This window comes from Mesoplodon mirus, assembly GCF_964341445.2.
Source record: "Mesoplodon mirus genome assembly, chromosome: 12".
Lineage (NCBI taxonomy): Eukaryota > Metazoa > Chordata > Mammalia > Artiodactyla > Ziphiidae > Mesoplodon > Mesoplodon mirus.
The window spans coordinates 82663163-82683248 of NC_138988.1; the positions used below are offsets into that span (position 1 = coordinate 82663163).

General features: G+C 41.2%; 1 protein-coding gene across 1 annotated transcript; it reads left to right on the plus strand.

Moving 5' to 3' along the window:
* Positions 1 to 4777: 4777 nt before the first annotated feature.
* Positions 4778 to 17180, plus strand: BTNL2 (butyrophilin like 2; the record flags this gene model as incomplete). Its single annotated transcript, XM_082637736.1, has 8 exons — positions 4778 to 4856; positions 7256 to 7603; positions 9293 to 9574; positions 10750 to 10770; positions 13914 to 14261; positions 15294 to 15575; positions 16288 to 16386; positions 16978 to 17180. The coding sequence occupies 8 exons, from the start codon at positions 4778 to 4780 to the stop codon at positions 17178 to 17180; spliced, it is 1662 nt and encodes a 553-aa protein (XP_082493862.1).
* Between the last annotated feature and the right edge of the window lie 2906 nt (positions 17181 to 20086).

The window sequence follows — 20086 nt, forward strand, 5'->3', positions numbered from 1 at the left end:
TTGCTTGACTTAGAGTTGCCACAAACCTTCAATTTGTTTTAAAAACATGCGATATCTGGGAAGCATAATTAAAGGAAGTATGCCCATATCTTCAGACCCCCAGGGGCACTTGCACTCTGATTCAAGAAAATGGACTTAAGAGGACTTTAAAGGAAAATCTAACTTAAACCAAAACAGACACACACACACACAAAATGTACCTATAACTTCCATCATTATAATTTTTGTGCCTGAATATTGTGTTGAGAAGCTTATTAAATTTCTTTGGTTTAATGTCTGAGAATAATTAATCTCTTTATTACCCAGCAAAGATAAAGAACCAAAGTTAAAAGAGCAATAAACTAGCACGGAGGAGACTTTGGCCTGGCGCTCTGATCCTGGAGAAGGTAATTCCTTTCTCTGGGCCTCTGTTTTCTCATCAGTAAAAAGAGGGGAAGGGGGCTTCCCTGGTGGTGCAGTGGTTGAGAGTCCGCCTGCCGATGCAGGGGACACGGGTTCGTGCCCCGGTCCGGGAGGATCCCACATGCCGCGGAGCGGCTGGACCCGTGAGCCATGGCCACTGAGCCTGCGCGTCCGGAGCCTGTGCTCCGCAATGGGAGAAGCCACAACGGTGAGAGGCCCGCGTACCGCAAAAAAAAAAAAAAAAAAAAAAAAGAGGGGAAGGATATTTGGTATTCAGTCGTGCTTCCAACTCTAAGCCCCATACGCACTGTATTCTGGTGGAAACTTGGCAGTAGATGGAAATCCTTGACGTGTGGGTAGGTAGAGGGGATGCTGTAGACAGACAGACAGCCTGAGATGCTGTGTGAGGACCTGATGAGATGGCCCAGATGGGTGTCTGATGGGACCTGGCTTTCTGAGGAAGGGTGAGGAGTGTAAATGTCACGGTTTGGTCTGCAGCTCTAAAGAACTCATAACTAAACGCAGCCAAAGTTCACTCACCGTCTCAGTTTCACTTTCCAGAGGATTACAGCCAGGAGGTTAACATGCGATTCTGACTGGAATCTCATCTTCAGGGATCGGGCTCTTCCTTCAGTTTGGGTGAGATGGCTTAAATCCTCCTCCACCCAAAGCCCTGGGGGACGGGGGCTGCCTCCACCCCATCTGGCTGTCCCTCAATTCTTGCTCCAGTCAGCACTTCAAGCTCTGACCTGTCTTTGGACATCTGCTCTGTTGATGCAGGGTACAGCTGAGATGCAGTGAGGAGAAGCCCCAGCAGCCCCAGGTTTCTCCCCCAAGCAAAGAGGGGGACACGTGAGTGGTTTGGAGACTCTCTGGTGGAGGACGGCTAGGGGAGGAAAGGGAAGTTGACTAAGATGATGAAGCAGGGCATAGAGACACCTGTCAGGGGCCCTCTGCCCCTTGTCGTCATATCACCTACTTGTATTTTTTTAATTAATTAATTAATTAATTAATTAATCTTTGCTGCGTTGGGTCTTCGTTGCTGCGCATGGGCTTTTCTCTAGTTGTGGCAAGTGGGGGCTACTCTTCGTTGCAGTGCACGGGCTTCTCATTGAGGTGGCTTCTCTTGTTGTGGAGCACAGGCTCTAGCTGCGCGGGCTTCAGTAGTTGCAGCACATGGGCTCAGTAGTTGTGGCTCACGGGCTCCAGAGTGCAGGCTTCAGTAGTTGTGGCACGTGGGCTCAGTAGTTGTGGCACATGGGCTCTAGAGCGCAGGCTTCAGTAGTTACAGCACGTGGGCTCAGTAGTTGTGGCTCAAGGGCTCTGGAGTGCAGGCTTCAGTAGTTGTGGCATGTGGGCTCAGTAGTTGTGGCGCATGGGCTTAGTTGCTCCGTGGTATGTGGGATCTTCCCGGACCAGGGCTCAAACCCATGTCCCCTGCATTGGCAGGTGGATTCTTAACCACTGCGCCACCAGGGAAGTCCCCCTATTTCTATTTTATACTCAACTCCATTTTACATTTTTCAAAGTGCTGCCATAGTGTATTCGAGCCTCACAATATTGCTGTGAAGCAGGCTGGGTGAGGAAAGGGCTCTAGATTAAACCTCAGAAAACCAGGATCACATGACTCCTTTGTCATGTTGGATGTTGTGCTTGTGCCTCTGAGCCTTGCTTCCTTGTCTGTCACATGGCGATGATACAGCTGGAAAAATTTTAGGAATGATTGTCTCCTTCAGAGAGGAGAGAAAGGAGAGGTTCAAGGAAATAGAGTGAGATTCTCAAGGTCACGGATAAACACAAAGTCACCTTGGCTCCAAGAAATCTCATGTTACTTTGCTTTCTCTCTATAAAAATGGGGATCTATTGTTCAAGTGTATATAGATAAATAAGCTTCAAACTTCGTGAACTGATTTAATTCATTATCACCAGTTAATTACTATGGTTACTTGGCATTTTGAGAATTTAACTTTTGAGGTTATTTACTGAAAAAAAATCCTCTAACAACCCATGACATGTAGAAACTTGTAATTTTCTTTGGCATGAATTTTAATAGAGCATGCATAGACCTTGAAATCTGGAATTGTTATTTACCCAATGCCTAAATACCACCACTTATCACCTCATTTTAACAGTTGCACTTTATCCAGAAAACTAAATGAAACATGGATTTTTGAGAATTTGATGAAACACATGCATATTATGTCATATCACTTGACAATATCAAAGTTTACCATATTTAATATCAGTGGCGGTTTCAGAAGATTCTTTGCTTACATTCAAGTCATAACATGGAGATGTCAAAAGCTTATGATTAAAATGTTTTGATTTAACGCTTACAATGTGAGTCCAGTTATTTATTTACAAAAAAAAGTGCCAAAGATTTTCAGCACGCTGATGGCCGATGGTCTATGGCAATGCTTCTCCTTGGCATTATTGACATTTTGGGCTGTGTAATTCTTTGCTGTAGGGGCTTTCCTGTGCATTGTAGGATGTTTAGCAACATCCCTGGCTAATACCCATTGGGCGTCCCCTCCCCTGAGGTGTGACAACCAAACATGTCTGCAGACATTGGCCAAATGTCCTCCAAGGGCAAAACCATCTCCATCCCCAGTGAGAACCCTGGTCAAAGGCATTTATTCATCCTGTTTATACTCTCTCACAAATCTCTTTCTGAGAATCACTGAAGGTTAAGATGCATTTTCACAATTTCTTCAAAAGCTTCAATGATTTGGACAGCTTTTTTTCTAGAGGGCATTTGTAGGTTTCCCCTCAGCTTTCACATGAAGAGCCTAAAGGAACACAAACCTATAAACTGGTTTGTAGCAAGTGTGAGTCCTTCTTATCTCACAGGAAAAGGCAGTGATGCTTAGCACGGTCTTTGTGGGTTTTCTTTGCTTTTACTTGGTGGAATAACATGTTTCTGCTTTTCACAGGAGGAGTCAAGGAGTCAAGAAGGCAATTTCCTTTCATCTGAGGGGACATGACTGATCTATTTCAAGTGGCAAACTAGTACTGTTCTGTGCTGTCTTCTAATGCTCAGTCTAATTTTCCATAAATATTTGAGCACTCTTTCAGGTATTGTGGCTTTGTGACTGGATTTGTATCACTTTTCCTAGAGATATTTTAGATGAAAGTATGCATCACTTTAGAAAGTAAATAGTCCTAATGGAGCAAAAATAATCTCCTGAACCACATGGTTCATCATCCCCATTTCAGATGACTGTTGTCCCCCCTCCCCAGCTCTATAAAATCGTATTGACATTAGTTTACCAGCAGAGAGAAGCAGTAACTTATCATTGCTCCTGTGCAGGTTCTTCTATTTGGTGCGAAGCAAGTTTTTCTTTCCATAAAACACTTGACACAGCAGATAGAATAAGTCTTAGATGTCTTTCACTCTGAATTTTTCATTTTCCAAAACTAAAGTTAGCATTCTAGTTTTTTTTTTTCCTGGTAGTTTTAAAACTTTTTAAAATCTGTGTAGAAGTTTTGTTTTGTTTTGTTTTGTTTTTTGTGGTACACGGGCCTCTCACTGCTGTGGCCTCTCCCGTTGCGGAGCACAGGCTCCGGATGCACAGGCTCAGCGGCCATGGCTCACGGGCCCAGCTGCTCCGCGGCATGTGGGATCTTCCCGGATCGGGGCATGAACCCGTGTCCCCTGCATCGGCAGGCAGACTCTCAACCACTGCGCCACCAGGAAGCCCTGTGTAGAAGTATTTTTATAATGCTGGTACAATGGGCATGTTGGGTTTGCCCATCTCTGCCAGTTGGGCTATTTTTTAAGATTCATTTCTATATGTCTTCTAAATGATACTGAAAGGTCGTTCAAGTCATTTCTTTGCCAGTCTTCTTCTGTATCACCATTTCCACTATTCTTTCCTTTCCTTTCCAAGGCATCCCCTGTCCCTGGGTCCTCCCGAGGCCCTAGTAATGGCTTCCTGGCTATAGCATGAGGATGCAGAGCCTTTCTGCTCTTCCCTTTACATCTTGGAGACCGTAGAGATGAAGGACTTTGCAGGAGGGACTGGAAGGAGGGCTCTGAAATTCTGCATGCTCAGAATAAATGGGTCTAAGGAGATTTTTTTAAATTATCTAAATATTATTGTCCCTTTAGCCCAGAAGGTATTTTCATTTAAATCAGAAATCTTCCCTCGGGGACCCCAAATAGTTTAAAGTACAACACAATAAGTAAGAGGTTGGAAATGACCGATAAATGCAGAGAAAGGGAACCGAGCCCATTTCATCATTTGATTGTGGAAGGTGTTGATGTTTATTTCTCGTTATGTCTACGTAACCCCTGGAAACCACAGAAATGCTTGCTGTATTACAGCCTCATTTAGGTACAGTCATATTTTCTCTTGTGTTTGTTCCAGGGAAGATGGTGGATTTTCCAGGATACAGTCTGTCTGGTGTAGTTGCCTCCTTTTTCTTTGTACTGCTCAGCATGAAGCAGTCAGGTAGGATGCTCTTCTTCCCTTTACTGCATATTCGAGTATCTCAGAGGTCCATTCTGGGTGCAGGGTGGGGATTCAGGGGTCAAAGCACCTGTGTTATAAAAAGGGCTCCTCCACCTCCAGCTGTGTTACCTTTGGAAAGTTACTTGAATACCTTCTGCCTTAGTTTTCTCATCTTTATGATAAGAATAACAACCTACCTACATCTCATAGCTTAGCACAGCCTTTAAGATTAAATCAGGCTGTACATAGAAAACACTTGAATCAGTACCTGGAACACAGTAAGTTATCCGTTCTCCTGCTTCTATTTAGGACAACACTTCTGGGGTGAGAAAAAAGTGGCTGCTTCTTACCATAAATTAAACAGCATAAAAGTACTTGGAAATAAGAAACTAGAAGGAGACTTCTAAGAAATGGGCTTGGAAGTCTCAGTAGCTGAAATTTGTCGGTCAAAATATTGTACCTTGAAAAGGGGTTGTGAAAATTCAATGTCAGCTGGTAATATTAGAGCCCCAAGGAAAATGCAGGATTGCAAAGTGGGAAAAAACATTGGATAGGACACCAGAAGACACAGACTCCAAACTGAGGCTGTCAGAAACTATATGATGTGATGAGGCTGCCCTCCCTGCTATGGGATGCACCTTCCTAACCTGTAAAAGAAGTCACCCAGATGGTATGACTTCAGTTCTAGCTTTATATTCAGATTCCATCAACACAATGCAAGCAGATGTCTATCTATGTTCCATAGTGACCTTTTGAGCACCATCTACTTGATGTTGAGCAGCAACTAAACGAGATGAAGTTCCTTCTTAGGAGTGTCAGATCTGCACAAAGTGCAAATGGCCCTGGAGCATTTTAGGATGAGAAAAAACATAATATACATGACATATGAAATTATTAAGCATAGGAACATACAGAATTATTAAACAGCTCTTCAATTTGCAGATAAAGAAGACGTCAAACATGACTTAAAATTTTATTGGAAGGCTTGAACTCTTTATACAAATCACTGCCTTTTTTTCTGTTTTTTTTTTTAACACGGAGTATAGTTGCTTTACAATGTTGTGTTAGTTTCTGCTGTACAACAAAGTGAATCAGCTATATGTATACATATATCCCCTCCCTCTTGGACCTCCCTCCCCCGCCATCCCACCCGTCTAGGCCATCACAGAGCATGGAGCTGAGCTCACTGTGCTATACAGCAGGCTCTCACTAGTTATCTATTTTATACATGGTAGTGTATATATGTCAATCCTAATCTCCCAGTTCGTCCCACACTATCCTTCCCCCCTGTGTCCACATGTCCATTCTCTACATCTGCGGCTCTATTCCTTCCCTGCAAATAGGTTCATCTGTACCATTTTTCTAGATTGCACATATATGCATTAATATACGATATTTGTTTTTCTCTTTCTAACTCACTAATCACTATCCTTAATCCACCACAAAATGTCCTTGCGAAAACTGCATTTTACGTAGCCCCAGTAACTGGAGTCTTGCCTGGTCCAGACAAAAACAAAACGAAACAAAACAAAGCAAAACAAACCCAGTTCGTTACATAGGACAGGACAAAAACAATTCTGAAAAGCTGAAAAATCTATTGAATAAATCTATTATCTAAATTTTAGGAAAAGTGATTACAATGTCAGTCACCAAAGTGAAATTACTAACTAGAAAATAAATCACTGTAAAATATAAAATAAATCACTAACTAATAAAGTTCCCAATTAAAAAATCAATTTATACATTAACTTATTTGAGAATAAAAGCAACCCAGAGATGGTGGTTTTAAAATCTTAAAGATGAAGAAATTGAGATTGCAAATCTCAAAATCTCATCAAGAATAATGGATTTGCCCCCAAATCACACAGCTGGTAAGTAATAGATTTAGCACTCACACTAATTTTTTTTTTTTTTTGCTGTACGCGGGCCTCTCACTGTTGTGGCCTCTCCCGTTGCGGAGCACAGGCTCCGGACGCGCAGGCTCAGCGGCCACGGCTCACGGCTCTCACTGTTGTGGCCTCTCCCGTTGCGGAGCACAGGCTCCGGACGTGCAGGCTCAGCAGCCATGGCTCACGGGCCTAGCCGCTCCGCGGCATGTGGGATCTTCCCAGACCGGGACACAAACCCGTGTCCCCTGCATCGGCAGGCGGACTCTCAACCACTGCGCCACCAGGGAAGCCCATCACACTAAAATTTTTGAACTGCGTGTTATTTTCAGTACACAAGATTGTCTCTGTACAACCAAACATGCAAATCATAATGCTGGGTTTCTCTAAAACATTGCAAATAAAACTTTCCCTCCTCCAGGTGCCTCCATTTTCATAGAGTAGACATCCCAAAGCAATCATATTGATCCTGCAGTTGGCATTTCCCGGTTTCTCTTTGTCACTCTTTTGTAGATGACTTTAGAGTGATTGGTTCTGCCCATCCTACCCCGGTCATGGTCGGGGAAGATGCCCTATTAACCTGTCAGCTCCTCCCCGAGAGGACCACGATGCACATGGAGGTGAGCTGGTACCACTCAGAGCTCAGCACACCTGTGTTTTTGTATCGGGATGGAGCTGAGGTGACGGAGATGCAGATGGAGGAGTACAGAGGCCGGGTAGAGTGGATAGAGGACAACGTTACTGAGGGAAGTGTGGCTCTGAAGATACACAACATCCGGCCATCTGATCATGGGCAGTACTGGTGCCGTTTCCAAGAGGGAAACTATTGTGGAGAAACAAGCTTGCTGCTCAACGTAGCAGGTGAGTATCTCAGAAAAGACATAGGGTCTCAGAGGAAGTATATTAATTTGTGTTAAGCTTGGTTCCAATTGAAGAATTCCCTTCGAATCATCAAGGCAATCACTCCTGTCCAGTCCTCTATCCTGATTCATTTGGAGGCAGGTGGTTCTGAAATCTTTAAAGTGAACTCACAAACAATTCCCCCAAATTTAACTTACACAGTTTTGACTATTTTTGAGGATTATTTAACATTGATGACATGTAGTCACTAGCAGTTTTGCTGAGGCAAGAATTTGTGCCATATAAGCTAGTGCGCAAGGGCAAGTCAATTGCTGGGCGAGTGATCCTAGCGGACTGCCCCGCATCCATGTTCTCTACTCAGCCTCAAGTACACAGTCACTGAGATGTGAACACATTGTTTCTTTGTGTAACGCCGCCTCAAGTTAGAAAGCTAGTGATGAGACTAAGACGTTAAGAACATGGTGCTTTTATGGAGATTACTGTATACTAGTGTTCAGTGAATTGGGGGTTCACAGATGCTTTGGGGACATACCCATTGTGAGCGACAAGGGTCTGCATGATATTTTTGTGTTAGCAAAGTAGGACAGAGTCAGAAGAAGGGAACGACTGAAGAAAGGATGTCTCTGTGGAGAAACAAATATCTGAAAAGTAAACTATCGTATGGTTCCCTAGCAGGAATAACTCCTCCATGTGCTAAAGAGAAAATCAGGCAAATCCATTTGCCTTATCAGGGAAATAGTTCTCTGGAGATGTTAACATCTCTGGCTGATGTGACCTCTTTCTGTTCCCTAACACATTTTGTCTCAACACCTATGTATGATTATTAAGTTATTATGTTCAAGTTGATTCAAGATGGATGAAAGGATCCACATACTTCTGAGATGTGGAGTGGAGAGGGTACGTACTAAGGCATTTCACTATCAGGGACATTTGAAAAGAAACCATGCATTTTCTAAGGCTCTAGGTGAAGAAAATGGGTCTCTGTCCCGAGCAAGTGATAGAGACAGAACTACCATCTATGGAAAATAGAATCCTCTTCGTTTGGGTTTGAGAGTTGTGTTGAATAGAGAAAGAATTTCATGATTATATAAAACTGGGATGTCTTGAAAACATTTTCCCATGGAATGGAGTATTTAGATACAGAAACTCAACATGAAGCTTCCCATTTTCCATGACCCAGATTATCTATTTGCACCCCAAAACAGAAAGAGGTCACCAACAAAAGAAATGAGAAGAATATTCTCCCTGGAAATTATGTCTCACTTTATATTAAATATTCTATTTAATTGGAGTCAAGATATTATCCAACAAATCAAAGTGCCTGACACAATTATATTAAGATGAAAAAGGCAGAGTCTGTGGCATGAGGGAGTTCATGAGTAAATTTTAACACATCTTAGTTTGCCGTGCTAAAGACAAGCAAAATATTATTATGTCCCTTTCTCTTATTTTCCTGTCTGGGTCTGAATAAAAATACTGCTCATATGCTAAAATTTAAGGATCCAGACTGGGGTATAAATAAAGTGTATGTGAACACAAGTTTGAATGGGGAGAGGACTTTGGGCCACCTTTTGCTCCCCAGAACCTTGAACTTCTGCTCTCTCCCTATGCAATGTCATTGGACTCCCAGCCTCTGTGATTTGTGCCTCCATGGGCTTCGGGACTCAGGGCTGTGTCCTTCCACCACAGGTCTGGGGTCTGACCCTTACATCCACATGGACGGATCTGTGGAAAGTGGACTCCAGCTTGTGTGCACTGCAAAAGGCTGGTTCCCAGAACCTCAGATTTCTTGGCAAGACATCACGGGAGAAAAGTTGCTGACTATCTCTAAGCATAGCATCCAAGATGAAGATGGTTTGTTCTATGTAGAAAGCACACTTGTGGTCAGGAATGTCTCTACAAAGATTGTGTCCTGCTTTATCCACAGCCCCACACTCACGGAGGAGAGGGGGTCAGACATCTCCATCCCAGGTCAGTGCTCTGCCTCTAGGACCAAGATGCTCTGATTAGCAGGAAAGTTTGCAGGGACTGTTCCATAGCACCTAATATTTTTTAATCAAGAAGAATACCTAATATTTTTTAATATGCATTAAAAACTATAAAACATTTATGGCTGGAAATATATACACTATGTAGCTATTGTTAATGACATTCCAGTTTCTTTCAGATTCTGCCTTTTCTTCTTTATTAATTTTCTTTATTCACAAGTATGTGTTACATTGTAAAGGAAATACAACTATATTCTTTCAACTGAAATGTTTTCTTGTGCTGTATTTGTGCCAGTTACTTCGAGGAGCTTATCATCTGAAGATAATCGAGATAGAGACAGCTGCTTACATAGCAGCATCTTTATTATAGCCTCATTTATAAATAGCAACAAAAACAACAGCCAAAACCCCAATACAGCAGTGGAGTGTTAAGTGTCTTATGTTACTTATAGCATTGATGAAAAATGGTATTTTCAAATAATTTTAATGGTTGAAAATATCCCCCTGATGGACTACTTAAATGATAAAGATTACATCTATCTATCTATCATCTATCTATCTATAAATAGATATTTCCAATCATGGAAAGATTATTGGCTTTAAATAACTTAAAATTTCACTAAGACTTTTGGGACACCCTCTACATTTAGATATAAAGAAATAAGTACATAGTTATTCATATAAATGGATACAGGAAAAAAAGTTAAAATAAATGTTATATGTTAATGTTAAAAGGAACAATACATACATATACATAATTGCAAAACATATGCATATATATTTACATATCTCTCAGTTTGTAATTATGGGTGATAATTGTCTATGTCCATATGTTTTTATACTTTTCATGCATTTATAAAAAGAATATTATTATTTTTATGAAATAGTTAAATATCAATATGTTAAATATAAGCAGAAACAAGCAGAATCATGGGGTGGTAGAACTGAGAGCATTTTTGTTGTGCAGAAAAAGGGAAAAACAGCTGGACCACCAGGAGGTGGATGGGGAAAAATCATTATTTTTCTACATTTTATTTCTTTCTTATGAATCAAGTGTTTCCATAAAATGTAGAACTTTGGGGGGATTTTTTGGGAAATATTTTCTCTCCTTTCCCTTAGACCAAATTCCTTGATATGTTATTTTCATTCTTTTTCCAGAAAAACTCCAGACAGAGCTGGGTAAGTAGAGGTGGTGGCTCTCACGAGTATACATGAGCCTCTGCCCTCCCCAGGGGAGGGTGGTGCTCCTTGGACAAAGCGTGCACAGAGAAGGTGACATCTCGTGATCCAGATGAGAAACTGAGGCATGACCTTCCCAAGTCTCACATTTAGTACTTGAGGGACCAGCAAAGTGCAGCTTCCTGCAGGCACCTTTGCACCTCGTAACCTGCTACTTTCAGTGTTCATGGGACCCCAGTGAGCCTCAGATGGATGCCTAAAATGGGTGCAGACCTAAGCTCTGTCCTTCTGGGTGGGAGGAAAGGGAGTGTGTAGGGCAAGGCAAAGGACAGCTGGCCCAGCTCTGGAGGCCCTAGTGTGAGTTTCTAGTGCGAGGAAGCAGTGCCATCATGATAACTGGCAGTCCTCACCCACCCCCTGCAACCTCTGGCCCTGCTACGGTTTCTGCACCTGCTCTTCACCCCAGTAGGCCTGACCTCATCACTGTCGGGAGGGAGCTGTGACTTTCTTAGATGCAGCCTGGGACCCTGTGCTTGGGGTGATAATTTTCCTTTTTTTTTTCTTTACTTAATAGTTGGACTGCAGGTATGATTTTACTGTACCTAAGATAAGTGGTTTAAACAGTAACCAACTGATTTTTGAACCTCTTTCAGTTTCTCCTTTGTTGCCTTATCATCTTCCTCCCGTTCCTCATTTCTGCGACCACTTCTCCCAGCCCATGACAACCAACCTGCCCTCTACCTGCTCGTTTTCTCCTTCCATCAGTACTCTGCTCTCCCTCAAGTCACCTGTTACAGGAATATGTGCTTATGTGGGTGCGTGCCTGTGCGCATATTAGGTGAGTTTAAGCACACTTTTCAGCCCGTGTAGGAGTTTTTGAGGAAAATTACGGTGGTGAACACACCCCAAACTCTGTCAGAGTCTAGTGTGACACTTTGGACCCCTTTGGACCATAAAGATAAAGGAAAGGGCCTTGGGACGGTCAAAGGTAACTCCACAGTTTGAAGAGAGTGCACATCTGCGAGCCTTACCTTCCAAGTCGGATACCCTCCCACACAGGTGACATCTGCTTGTGATAGGACAGAAACCTTGGCTGGCAGAGCTTGTTAGTTACAGCTCAGAAAGCCAAGCCAGTGTTTGGGCAGGTTGACCCACGTCTCTGTCCCTTAAGAAAAATTTAAGTGAAGGCTCATTTCTCTAAGTTATCTGAACCAAATTGACATGCCCATTGGACACCTAGCACACAAAATACAATCTGATGTCCTGTTGTTTCTAAGTTGTGCACACCTTCTGGACCCACATTGAAACAATATGAAAAGACAAAGCTTCCCTGGGTTCCCTGTCAGGAGGAGGGCTGTGCCCTCAGGAGCTTTGAGGGTGAGCTGTTAACAGATAGTAGAGTAGGAGGTTCAAAGCTACCTCCATGTTTTTAGAGCTTGTGAATTAGAGCTCAGAGGCTGCTGGTGAACCGAGATTTCCTTAGAAGTCCTGAGACTGAAATCCTAGTTCCCTTCTCTGGCAAATAATGTTGTTGGTTGTACAGATAATGAGTAAGTTTTTGAAATGGTAATAACGTGCCTGGGACGATGCTAAGTGCTTTTCAGGAATTACTTTCTTTTCTTACAATAATTTAAAGGTGAATAGATTTATCATCATTTTACAGTTGGGAAACAGCCAATTTTAGCTCTTAATTACCAATCTCTGGAAGAGTAATTCAGTTTGAGAGTTGATTTGTACCACAAGTCATGGACAGGAGAAGAAAAAAACTCATATGGATAACAGAGATGAGGAAACAGTCTGCTTTATTACTATAAGATACATGGATGGAGAAATAGCAGCAAACTAACTACTAGTTCTTTTTTTTTCTTCTGACTCCTACTTTTGTCTTAATATTTAAACAGATACATATGAAGTAGAGATAATATGTTTTAAGTAAAATTGCAGAACAAAGCAAACAACATGCTGGATATAACTGGGAGTCAAATTTTAGCAAGAATAGAATGAAATAATCTGAAAATTAAAATTATGTTGGCAACTAGTTTCCTCTCTAGAGAAGTACCTAGAAGATTTTGGCTAAATACATAATGAGGACATTTTGCCTTTGACCACTGACTCCCCGTCCAGACAGTTTACAAATTTATGCTTGTATTTCTTTATAAATGATCATTACACTTCAGCATTAGAATGGTAAAAACATTCTACCATTTGATGGAAAAGGATGACTCTAAATATAGTATAGAGCATAATCAACATGGCCAGGACCTGATGAGAACTGAAAGTTGGATCCAGGAAAAGCCAGGAAAGCCCTCAGAGAAAATCTTCATTCTTCATAATGGGGGAATTAGACTCATTTTTATGTATTCATTCTTGCTCTGTGCTTCGTATTTTGCCAATCTTCCCAATTCTTGATCTTATAACATTTCTCAAGATCATCTGAGAACATTGACTGGTGTGTATTTAGAGCCCCACATATGTGGGAGCTTGGGGAACTGAAATACGGCGGCCGGATCTGACTTATAAGGTATTATAAAACAAACTAGGGAAGGTTTCTTCACATTTCATTACTAAAAAGCCACCTGATTCAGTTTTGTTCCCTCCCCATTATCAAGGGCTAGAGTGGGATTGGCTCCAATGACCTCAAGTCTTATAATCTTAGGTCTCCACTCACACCGCATGGTCATCAAACTCTTTATATGGATTATTTTGTTTAACTCCAGTAAAAACTTATGATTTTGATAGTGATATATTTGTCTCATGGTATAAGAAGCTGAGACATACACAGATTAAGAAGTAGTTTAAGGTTGTGCAAATTTAAAATGATAAAATTTTAATTTGATTTTAATTGCAAAATTATTTTCTTATTGGGCTGTAAACTGAATAAGATTATAGGTAGGGGCTGCAGATGTGGGTTCAGTTAGTGATAATTTTCAGACAGATACACATCATGGGATGGTTCTGCCTTGAATAGGGACAACCTCTATCCTGATTCCACCAAACCTCTACCTCTCCAAGGGATGACTTTGAACCTCAGGGCTCCCCTGGGATGTCCCTGGGTTCTAAACCCTACTCAAGATGTTCTTACTGATGACACTATTTGCTCCAGTTTGAATCTTTCATTGCGTTTTGTCTGCTGTATTTAACAGCTTCCTTAAAAGTGATTGGACCTTCCCAGCCCATCCTTGTCAGAGTGGGAGAAGACATACAATTAACCTGTTCCCTGTCCCCAAAGACTGATGCACATAGCATGGAGGTGAGGTGGGTGCGATCGCACCGTTATCCTGCTGTTTATGTCTATATGGATGGGGACCATGTGGCTGGAGAGCAGATGGCCGAGTATCGAGGGAGGACTGCATTGGTGAGTGATGCTATCAATGAGGGGAGGCTGACCCTGCGGATAAACAATGCCAGGACTTCAGATGATGGGAAGTACCAGTGCCTTTTTGAAAAAGATGGTGTCTACCAGGAGGCTGATTTGGAGCTGAAGATCATAGGTAAGGATTCTAGATAGATGTTTTGAAATCAACATCTGTTCCCACTGCTTTAACTTGCTAGTTCATGGAAAATTTCTCTGGCACCTGAAATTTTCTTAATGTCCATTCACTCACCAAATTTATAGTAAACTCTCCCATGTGCAGGAGCTGTAATAAATACATAAAGTCCACAAACCCTAAAGGACCAGATTTGGTTCCTTGTGTGTAAATTTGTATCCTTCCCAGGATCTCCATAAAAGTGACCATACACCTAGTAAAATGTGAGATTCTTACTCCATAAGTACACAGGACTCATTATTTCAGTGTGATTTTAAAATTCTGGGAAATATGTAGTTATTAGGAAGCATGATGATTTGAAGGCTAAACTAGATCCACCATATAAGCAAAAATCATAAATATTGACAGTATTGGCAGGACGGAGGAGGAAAGACAAAATCAATCCCTGCATCATGATTTCCCACTGCCTATGTTTGTGGGTGAGAATTGATTTTCCAAGGTTAGCAAATGCCATTGAGGACGTTGCCTAAATTGTGGAAAATCTACTTGTTTCTCCCATTGATGGTGTATTCAAATTAATAAATATGTTTAGAAAACATCCATGAGAGCACATGTTAAAAGTTTTAATGAACTTCATCATTTTCTGCCATTGGACACATGTATTTATAAGATTTTGTTCTTTGAGGATATTCTCTGTCTTTTTTTTTTTTTCTGGCTATGTGACTCATGACCTACCTGGTCAAAGTTATTTTGTTTCAGGTATAGAAGAAAAAAAAATTGGATTTGAAATGTATTGCATCCCTTAATCTGTCCCAGAATGATTTTAGGAATACAAAGCATAAAAATAAAAATTTGCAAACAAAAGGAGACAAGTAAAGGCTCCAGCTAGTCTCGTTCCTGAGTGGAGTATAATTCTCCCCTAAGCTTTGCTTTTTCACCAAGCCTCTGAACCCTTCTCTTCCCCCTCTGTGCAATCACTGACTGTGTAACCACTTGTAGAGACTCTAAGTTGCCTTCCTTGATCTCTATTCCCAGGTTTGGGTTCTTCCCCTCGGATCTCCATGGAGGCACTGAAGGATGGAGAAACAAAGCTGAAGTGCACTTCAGAAGGGTGGTTCCCACAGCCCCATGTGCAATGGAGGGACATGGAAGGAAAGACAATACCGTCAGTTTCCCAGGACCTGACTCAAGGCAGCCAGGGCCTGTTCCATGTGGAGGCGTTTCTACTGGTCACAAACAGCTCTGTTGTGAATGTGACCTGCTCCATCAGCAACCCCCTTCTTGGTGAGGAGAAAATGACCACGTTTTCTCCTTCAGGTTAGTGATTCCATGTGCTCCTCTCAGCTTTGGGATATAAATATGAAGACCAACCCAAACTGACTCATTTTATTGCTTATCTATTTTTTGTTTTTTATGTTTTCTTTCTGACGAAGTCTCTTGCTCTCTCTTGCAAAGCTGGTCTTCAGGACACCTAGAGATTCTACTCTTTAGAGTTTCTTCCTGAAATTCCCAACTAAAGCCCTAAGGTTATATGGTTACATTGTTATCTCCTGAGTTCCAAGAATTGACACTATCATCACTATATCTATAATCTCTTTTCTTCTAATGTGAAAACAATGACATCATTTTTCCCCCTCATGATGGGTTTTCTTCTGGATTAGAAATTAATTTTCCTTAACGCCATCTTCATGGCTGTGGACTCAGTAAATTTATCCTCTTGCTGCCCTCATTATTCCAGTGATTGTGGTGGTATAATTGGAAAAGAGAAGGGGGAGAACTCTGTGTGTGTGTCTGTGTGTCTGTGTGTCTGTGTGTCTGTGTGTGTTTCTGAGAGGAGCAAACAAGAAAGCTAGCATAAACCCCCAGCCTCTCCTCAGCCTCTGCAGAGCAGGGAGAAGCAGACCCACTTTCTTCTTGACAGGACTAATTCTCACCTTCTTCTCCAGTCTAGGAGCTCTCAGATGAAAAGAACGATCTTGAAATTTTCCTAGTTTCATGATTTAATGTGATTCTGGGGTTTCCATTTTAGAGCCTGGGATGACTTTTTCATGGAAGATACTGCTTATTTTGGGATTGCTTCCTCTTATTGGGGCTGTAGGCTTGATCTGGAGGAAGAACTGTAGAAAAGGTAAGTTAGGAAAACAGAAACAGCGTGGAGCACACTTTGTGATGGGAACCTTACTGAACACTTTCCCTAACCTCCCTTTTCACCAGGCACTGAAGCACAGAGACATTCAATGGATAGTCAATAATTGATGAAACATGAGAGTTCATGGCTTACATTCATGTAATTGAGGATCAGTGCTGAAAGAGATCAGTTTACAGTGATAATAGAAGCAAAAGGATTAAAAGACAATAATTTAATCTCCCAGTGCACATTCCCAAGTGATCTAGTTAAGGGAGAGGAAGAAAAAAAGTGGCAAAGCCATCCTCACTTTGAAGTTGAGAGCTGAGACTTAACTGGGATTCTGTTGGCATGAACATTTCACTAAGATCATTACAAATATGGTGACTTGCTTATTGGCTATTCCTGCTCTGCCAGTGAAGGACTTCTCATGTATTGATAGGCTGTTTTGTGTGCCCTAGAAAGTTCTTCCACTTAAAATTTCTTAAGTCATTGTAACTTTTGTTTTCCTGTTTGGATGTTAATATCATGAAATTGATATTTTAAAATATTCCTATATTGATTATTATCAGAATGGATTTTCTTTCTCTGCAGTGAATGAGACATTGGATCCAAATACAGCTCACTCAGAACTGATCCTTTCTGAGGGAAATGAGCGTGTAGCCCACAGACGGTCACGCAGCCAGACTTCCTACAGTGATCTGACGGCCTCTTCACTGCGATGGGCCAGGAGGGGCTCACCTCAGGAAGGTGGTTACAAGAAGCGGAGGTTAGGGACAGGACAGTATGGGTCCTGAGTGTTGCCAAGGACGGTGTCGTGAAGGAGTCATCTTTGTGTAAACTGAGAATGGGTTCAGGCAGTGAGTTGCTATGGAAATGAGTACTGGCCCATTTCCTCTCCTCTAAGCCTCCGCTCCCTGAAGATGTCTCTGGGACAGGTTAGAATCTCTCTGGACTACACTTCTGGATGTCTCTCCTTCTATAACATGAACAAGTGCCTTATTTATACCTCCCCCCCAATTTTCTCCTCTGAAATTCTGCACCCCCCTTCATTCTTTGGTCCCCTACTGTAGGTTCTCCTGACATTTCCCCTGCACCTAAGAGAGCCCCAGCGACACCTCCAAGGAAAACAATAACCCTGGATTCTGGAAACCAGGATTATATTCTAAGTCCCAGCTCCTTTCTCCTTTCACCAACCGCTTGAAGGGGCCTCACATGATCACCCATTTACCTAATCAGGAGGCTTTAACTTTACTCTGGCTTCAAATCTGACCTGGAGACTGATCCCTTCTGTGACCTATCATATCCCAAGTTCTCTGATATCCTGCCTACGGATCACAATCTGATATCTGGTGATAAAAGACCCTTAGAAAATCCAATGGGAAATGCAATTTAGCCTAGAGGAGGAAGTGCAAGGAATTATCAAATATTTGATCGGTTTCTCTAGGAAGGTGACAATTAATTATCCAAGTGGGGCTGAGAAAACAAAAAATACGGTTAAAATGAGGTAAAGAAAATACAGCTGAATATAAGGAGAAAAATCTGATCACTAAGACATAATCTTTTTTTTAAACATCTTTATTGGAGTATAACTGCTTTACAATGGTGTGTTAGTTTCTGCTTTATAACAAAGTGAATCAGCTATACATATACATATATCCCCATATCTCCTCCCTCTTGTGTCTCCCTCCCACCCTCCCTATCCCACCCCTCTAGGTGTGCACAAAGCACCGAGCTGATTTCCTGTGCTCTGCGGCTGCTTCCCACTAGCTATTTTACATTTGGTAGTGTATATATGTCATTGCCACTCTCTCACTGTGTCCCAGCTTACCCTTCCCCCTCCCCGTGTCCTCAAGTCCGTTCTCTACGGCTGCATCTTTATTCCTGTCCTGTCTCTAGGTTCATCAGCACCATTTTATATTTTTTTAGATTCCATATATATGTGCTAACAAACGGTATTTGTTTTTCTCTTCCTGACTTACTTCACTCTGTAGGATAGACTACTTCACTCTGTAGGACAGACTCTGGGTCCATCCCCCTGGCTACAAATAACTCAATTTCATTTCTTTTTATGGCTGAGTAATATTTCATTGTATATGTGCCACATCTTCTTTATCCATTCATCTGTCGATGGACACTTAGGTTGCTTCCATGTCCTTACTATTGTAAATAGAGCTGCAATGAACATTGTGGTACATGACTCTTTTTGAACTATGGTTTTCTCAGGGTATATACCCAGTAGTGGGATTGCTAGGTCGTATGGTAGTTCTATTTTTAGTTTTTTAAGGAACCTCCATACTGTTCTCCATAGTGGCTGTATCAATTTACATTCCCACAAACAGTGCAAGAGGGTTCCCTTTTCTCCACACCCTCTCCAGCATTTGTTGTTTGTAGATTTTCTGATGATGCCCATTCTAACTGGTGTGAGGTGATACCTCATTGTAGTTTTTTTTTATTAGTTTCTGCTTCATAACAAAGTGAATCAGTCATACATATACATCTGTTCCCACATCCCTTCCCTCTTGCGTCTCCCTCCCTCCCACCCTCCCTATCCTACCCCCCCAGGCGGTCACAAAGCACCAAGCTGATCTCCCTGTGCTATGCGGCTGCTTCCCACCATCTATCTACCTTACGTTTGGTACTGTATATATGTCCATGCCTCTCTTTTGCTTTGTAAGACATAATCTTGAAAATCACATGAAGTGTGTAATTCCTGCACCAGACTTTTTCAGGAAGTTAATTAAGAATGTGGAGTAAGGAAATTTTTCAGAAATTTTAGTCCAAGAGAAAAATGTGTTATGTGTGATGTATATGAAAATATAATTTTCTGTTTTAGAGTGAAAAATGCACACAGTTTAAAATTAACAATTATAGAATAAACATAAGTAATAAATGCAACACAGGTAATAAAGTGCAATGGAAACAAAAATATTTTAAAGTCACAATGAATTAAAGAGAGAAGCCACATATAGGAGAAGAAAGAAAGTGAAGAAATAAAGATTTGGAAAAAGTCTTAAAATCTTCTGAAGTGAGAATGATGAATACCTGCAAATGACAGGCTGCTGCTTTCTAGGAAGGCAGACATCAAGGTTTTAGCTCTCCTTTGAGGATTATTCATCTGCGGCATTCTGGAGTTTTCTCTTTTGGGTCATGATATGTTTTCTCTATTTTTAAACTCATAAATTTATGTCTGAAGCTATGTAGTGTAATACTGTAGTATGTAATATTATTATTTCACAAGTATTTTCACATTTATTTAGTTTTTAAATTTTTCCAGTAGTGGTAAAATACACATAAAATTCATCATTTTAGTCATTTTAAACTGTCCAATTCTTATTGTTGTTTTAACTTAAAGGGAACCAAAAATCATGAACAGTTTTTGGGCCTTTTTAGACTCTGATTTTACAGTTTCTTGAAGAGAGAAATCTCAATGGCAGAATGAAAAATGGGAAAGAAGTTATTACTAAGATGAGAAAGATATATAATTACTGAAATGATGTCTCAAATCTGAGTTCAATCAAAATTAGGAAGGAAGGTAATCAAAGTGTATTTAATTTTCATATCCATTAGAATTTTATTTAAAGAAAACAAATAAACTGTCCAATTCTGTGGTATTTTTACCTTCACAATATGTGCAACCTTCATCAGTATCCAGCTCCAGAATATTTTGATTACTCTAAAAGGAAACTCCATAACCATTAAG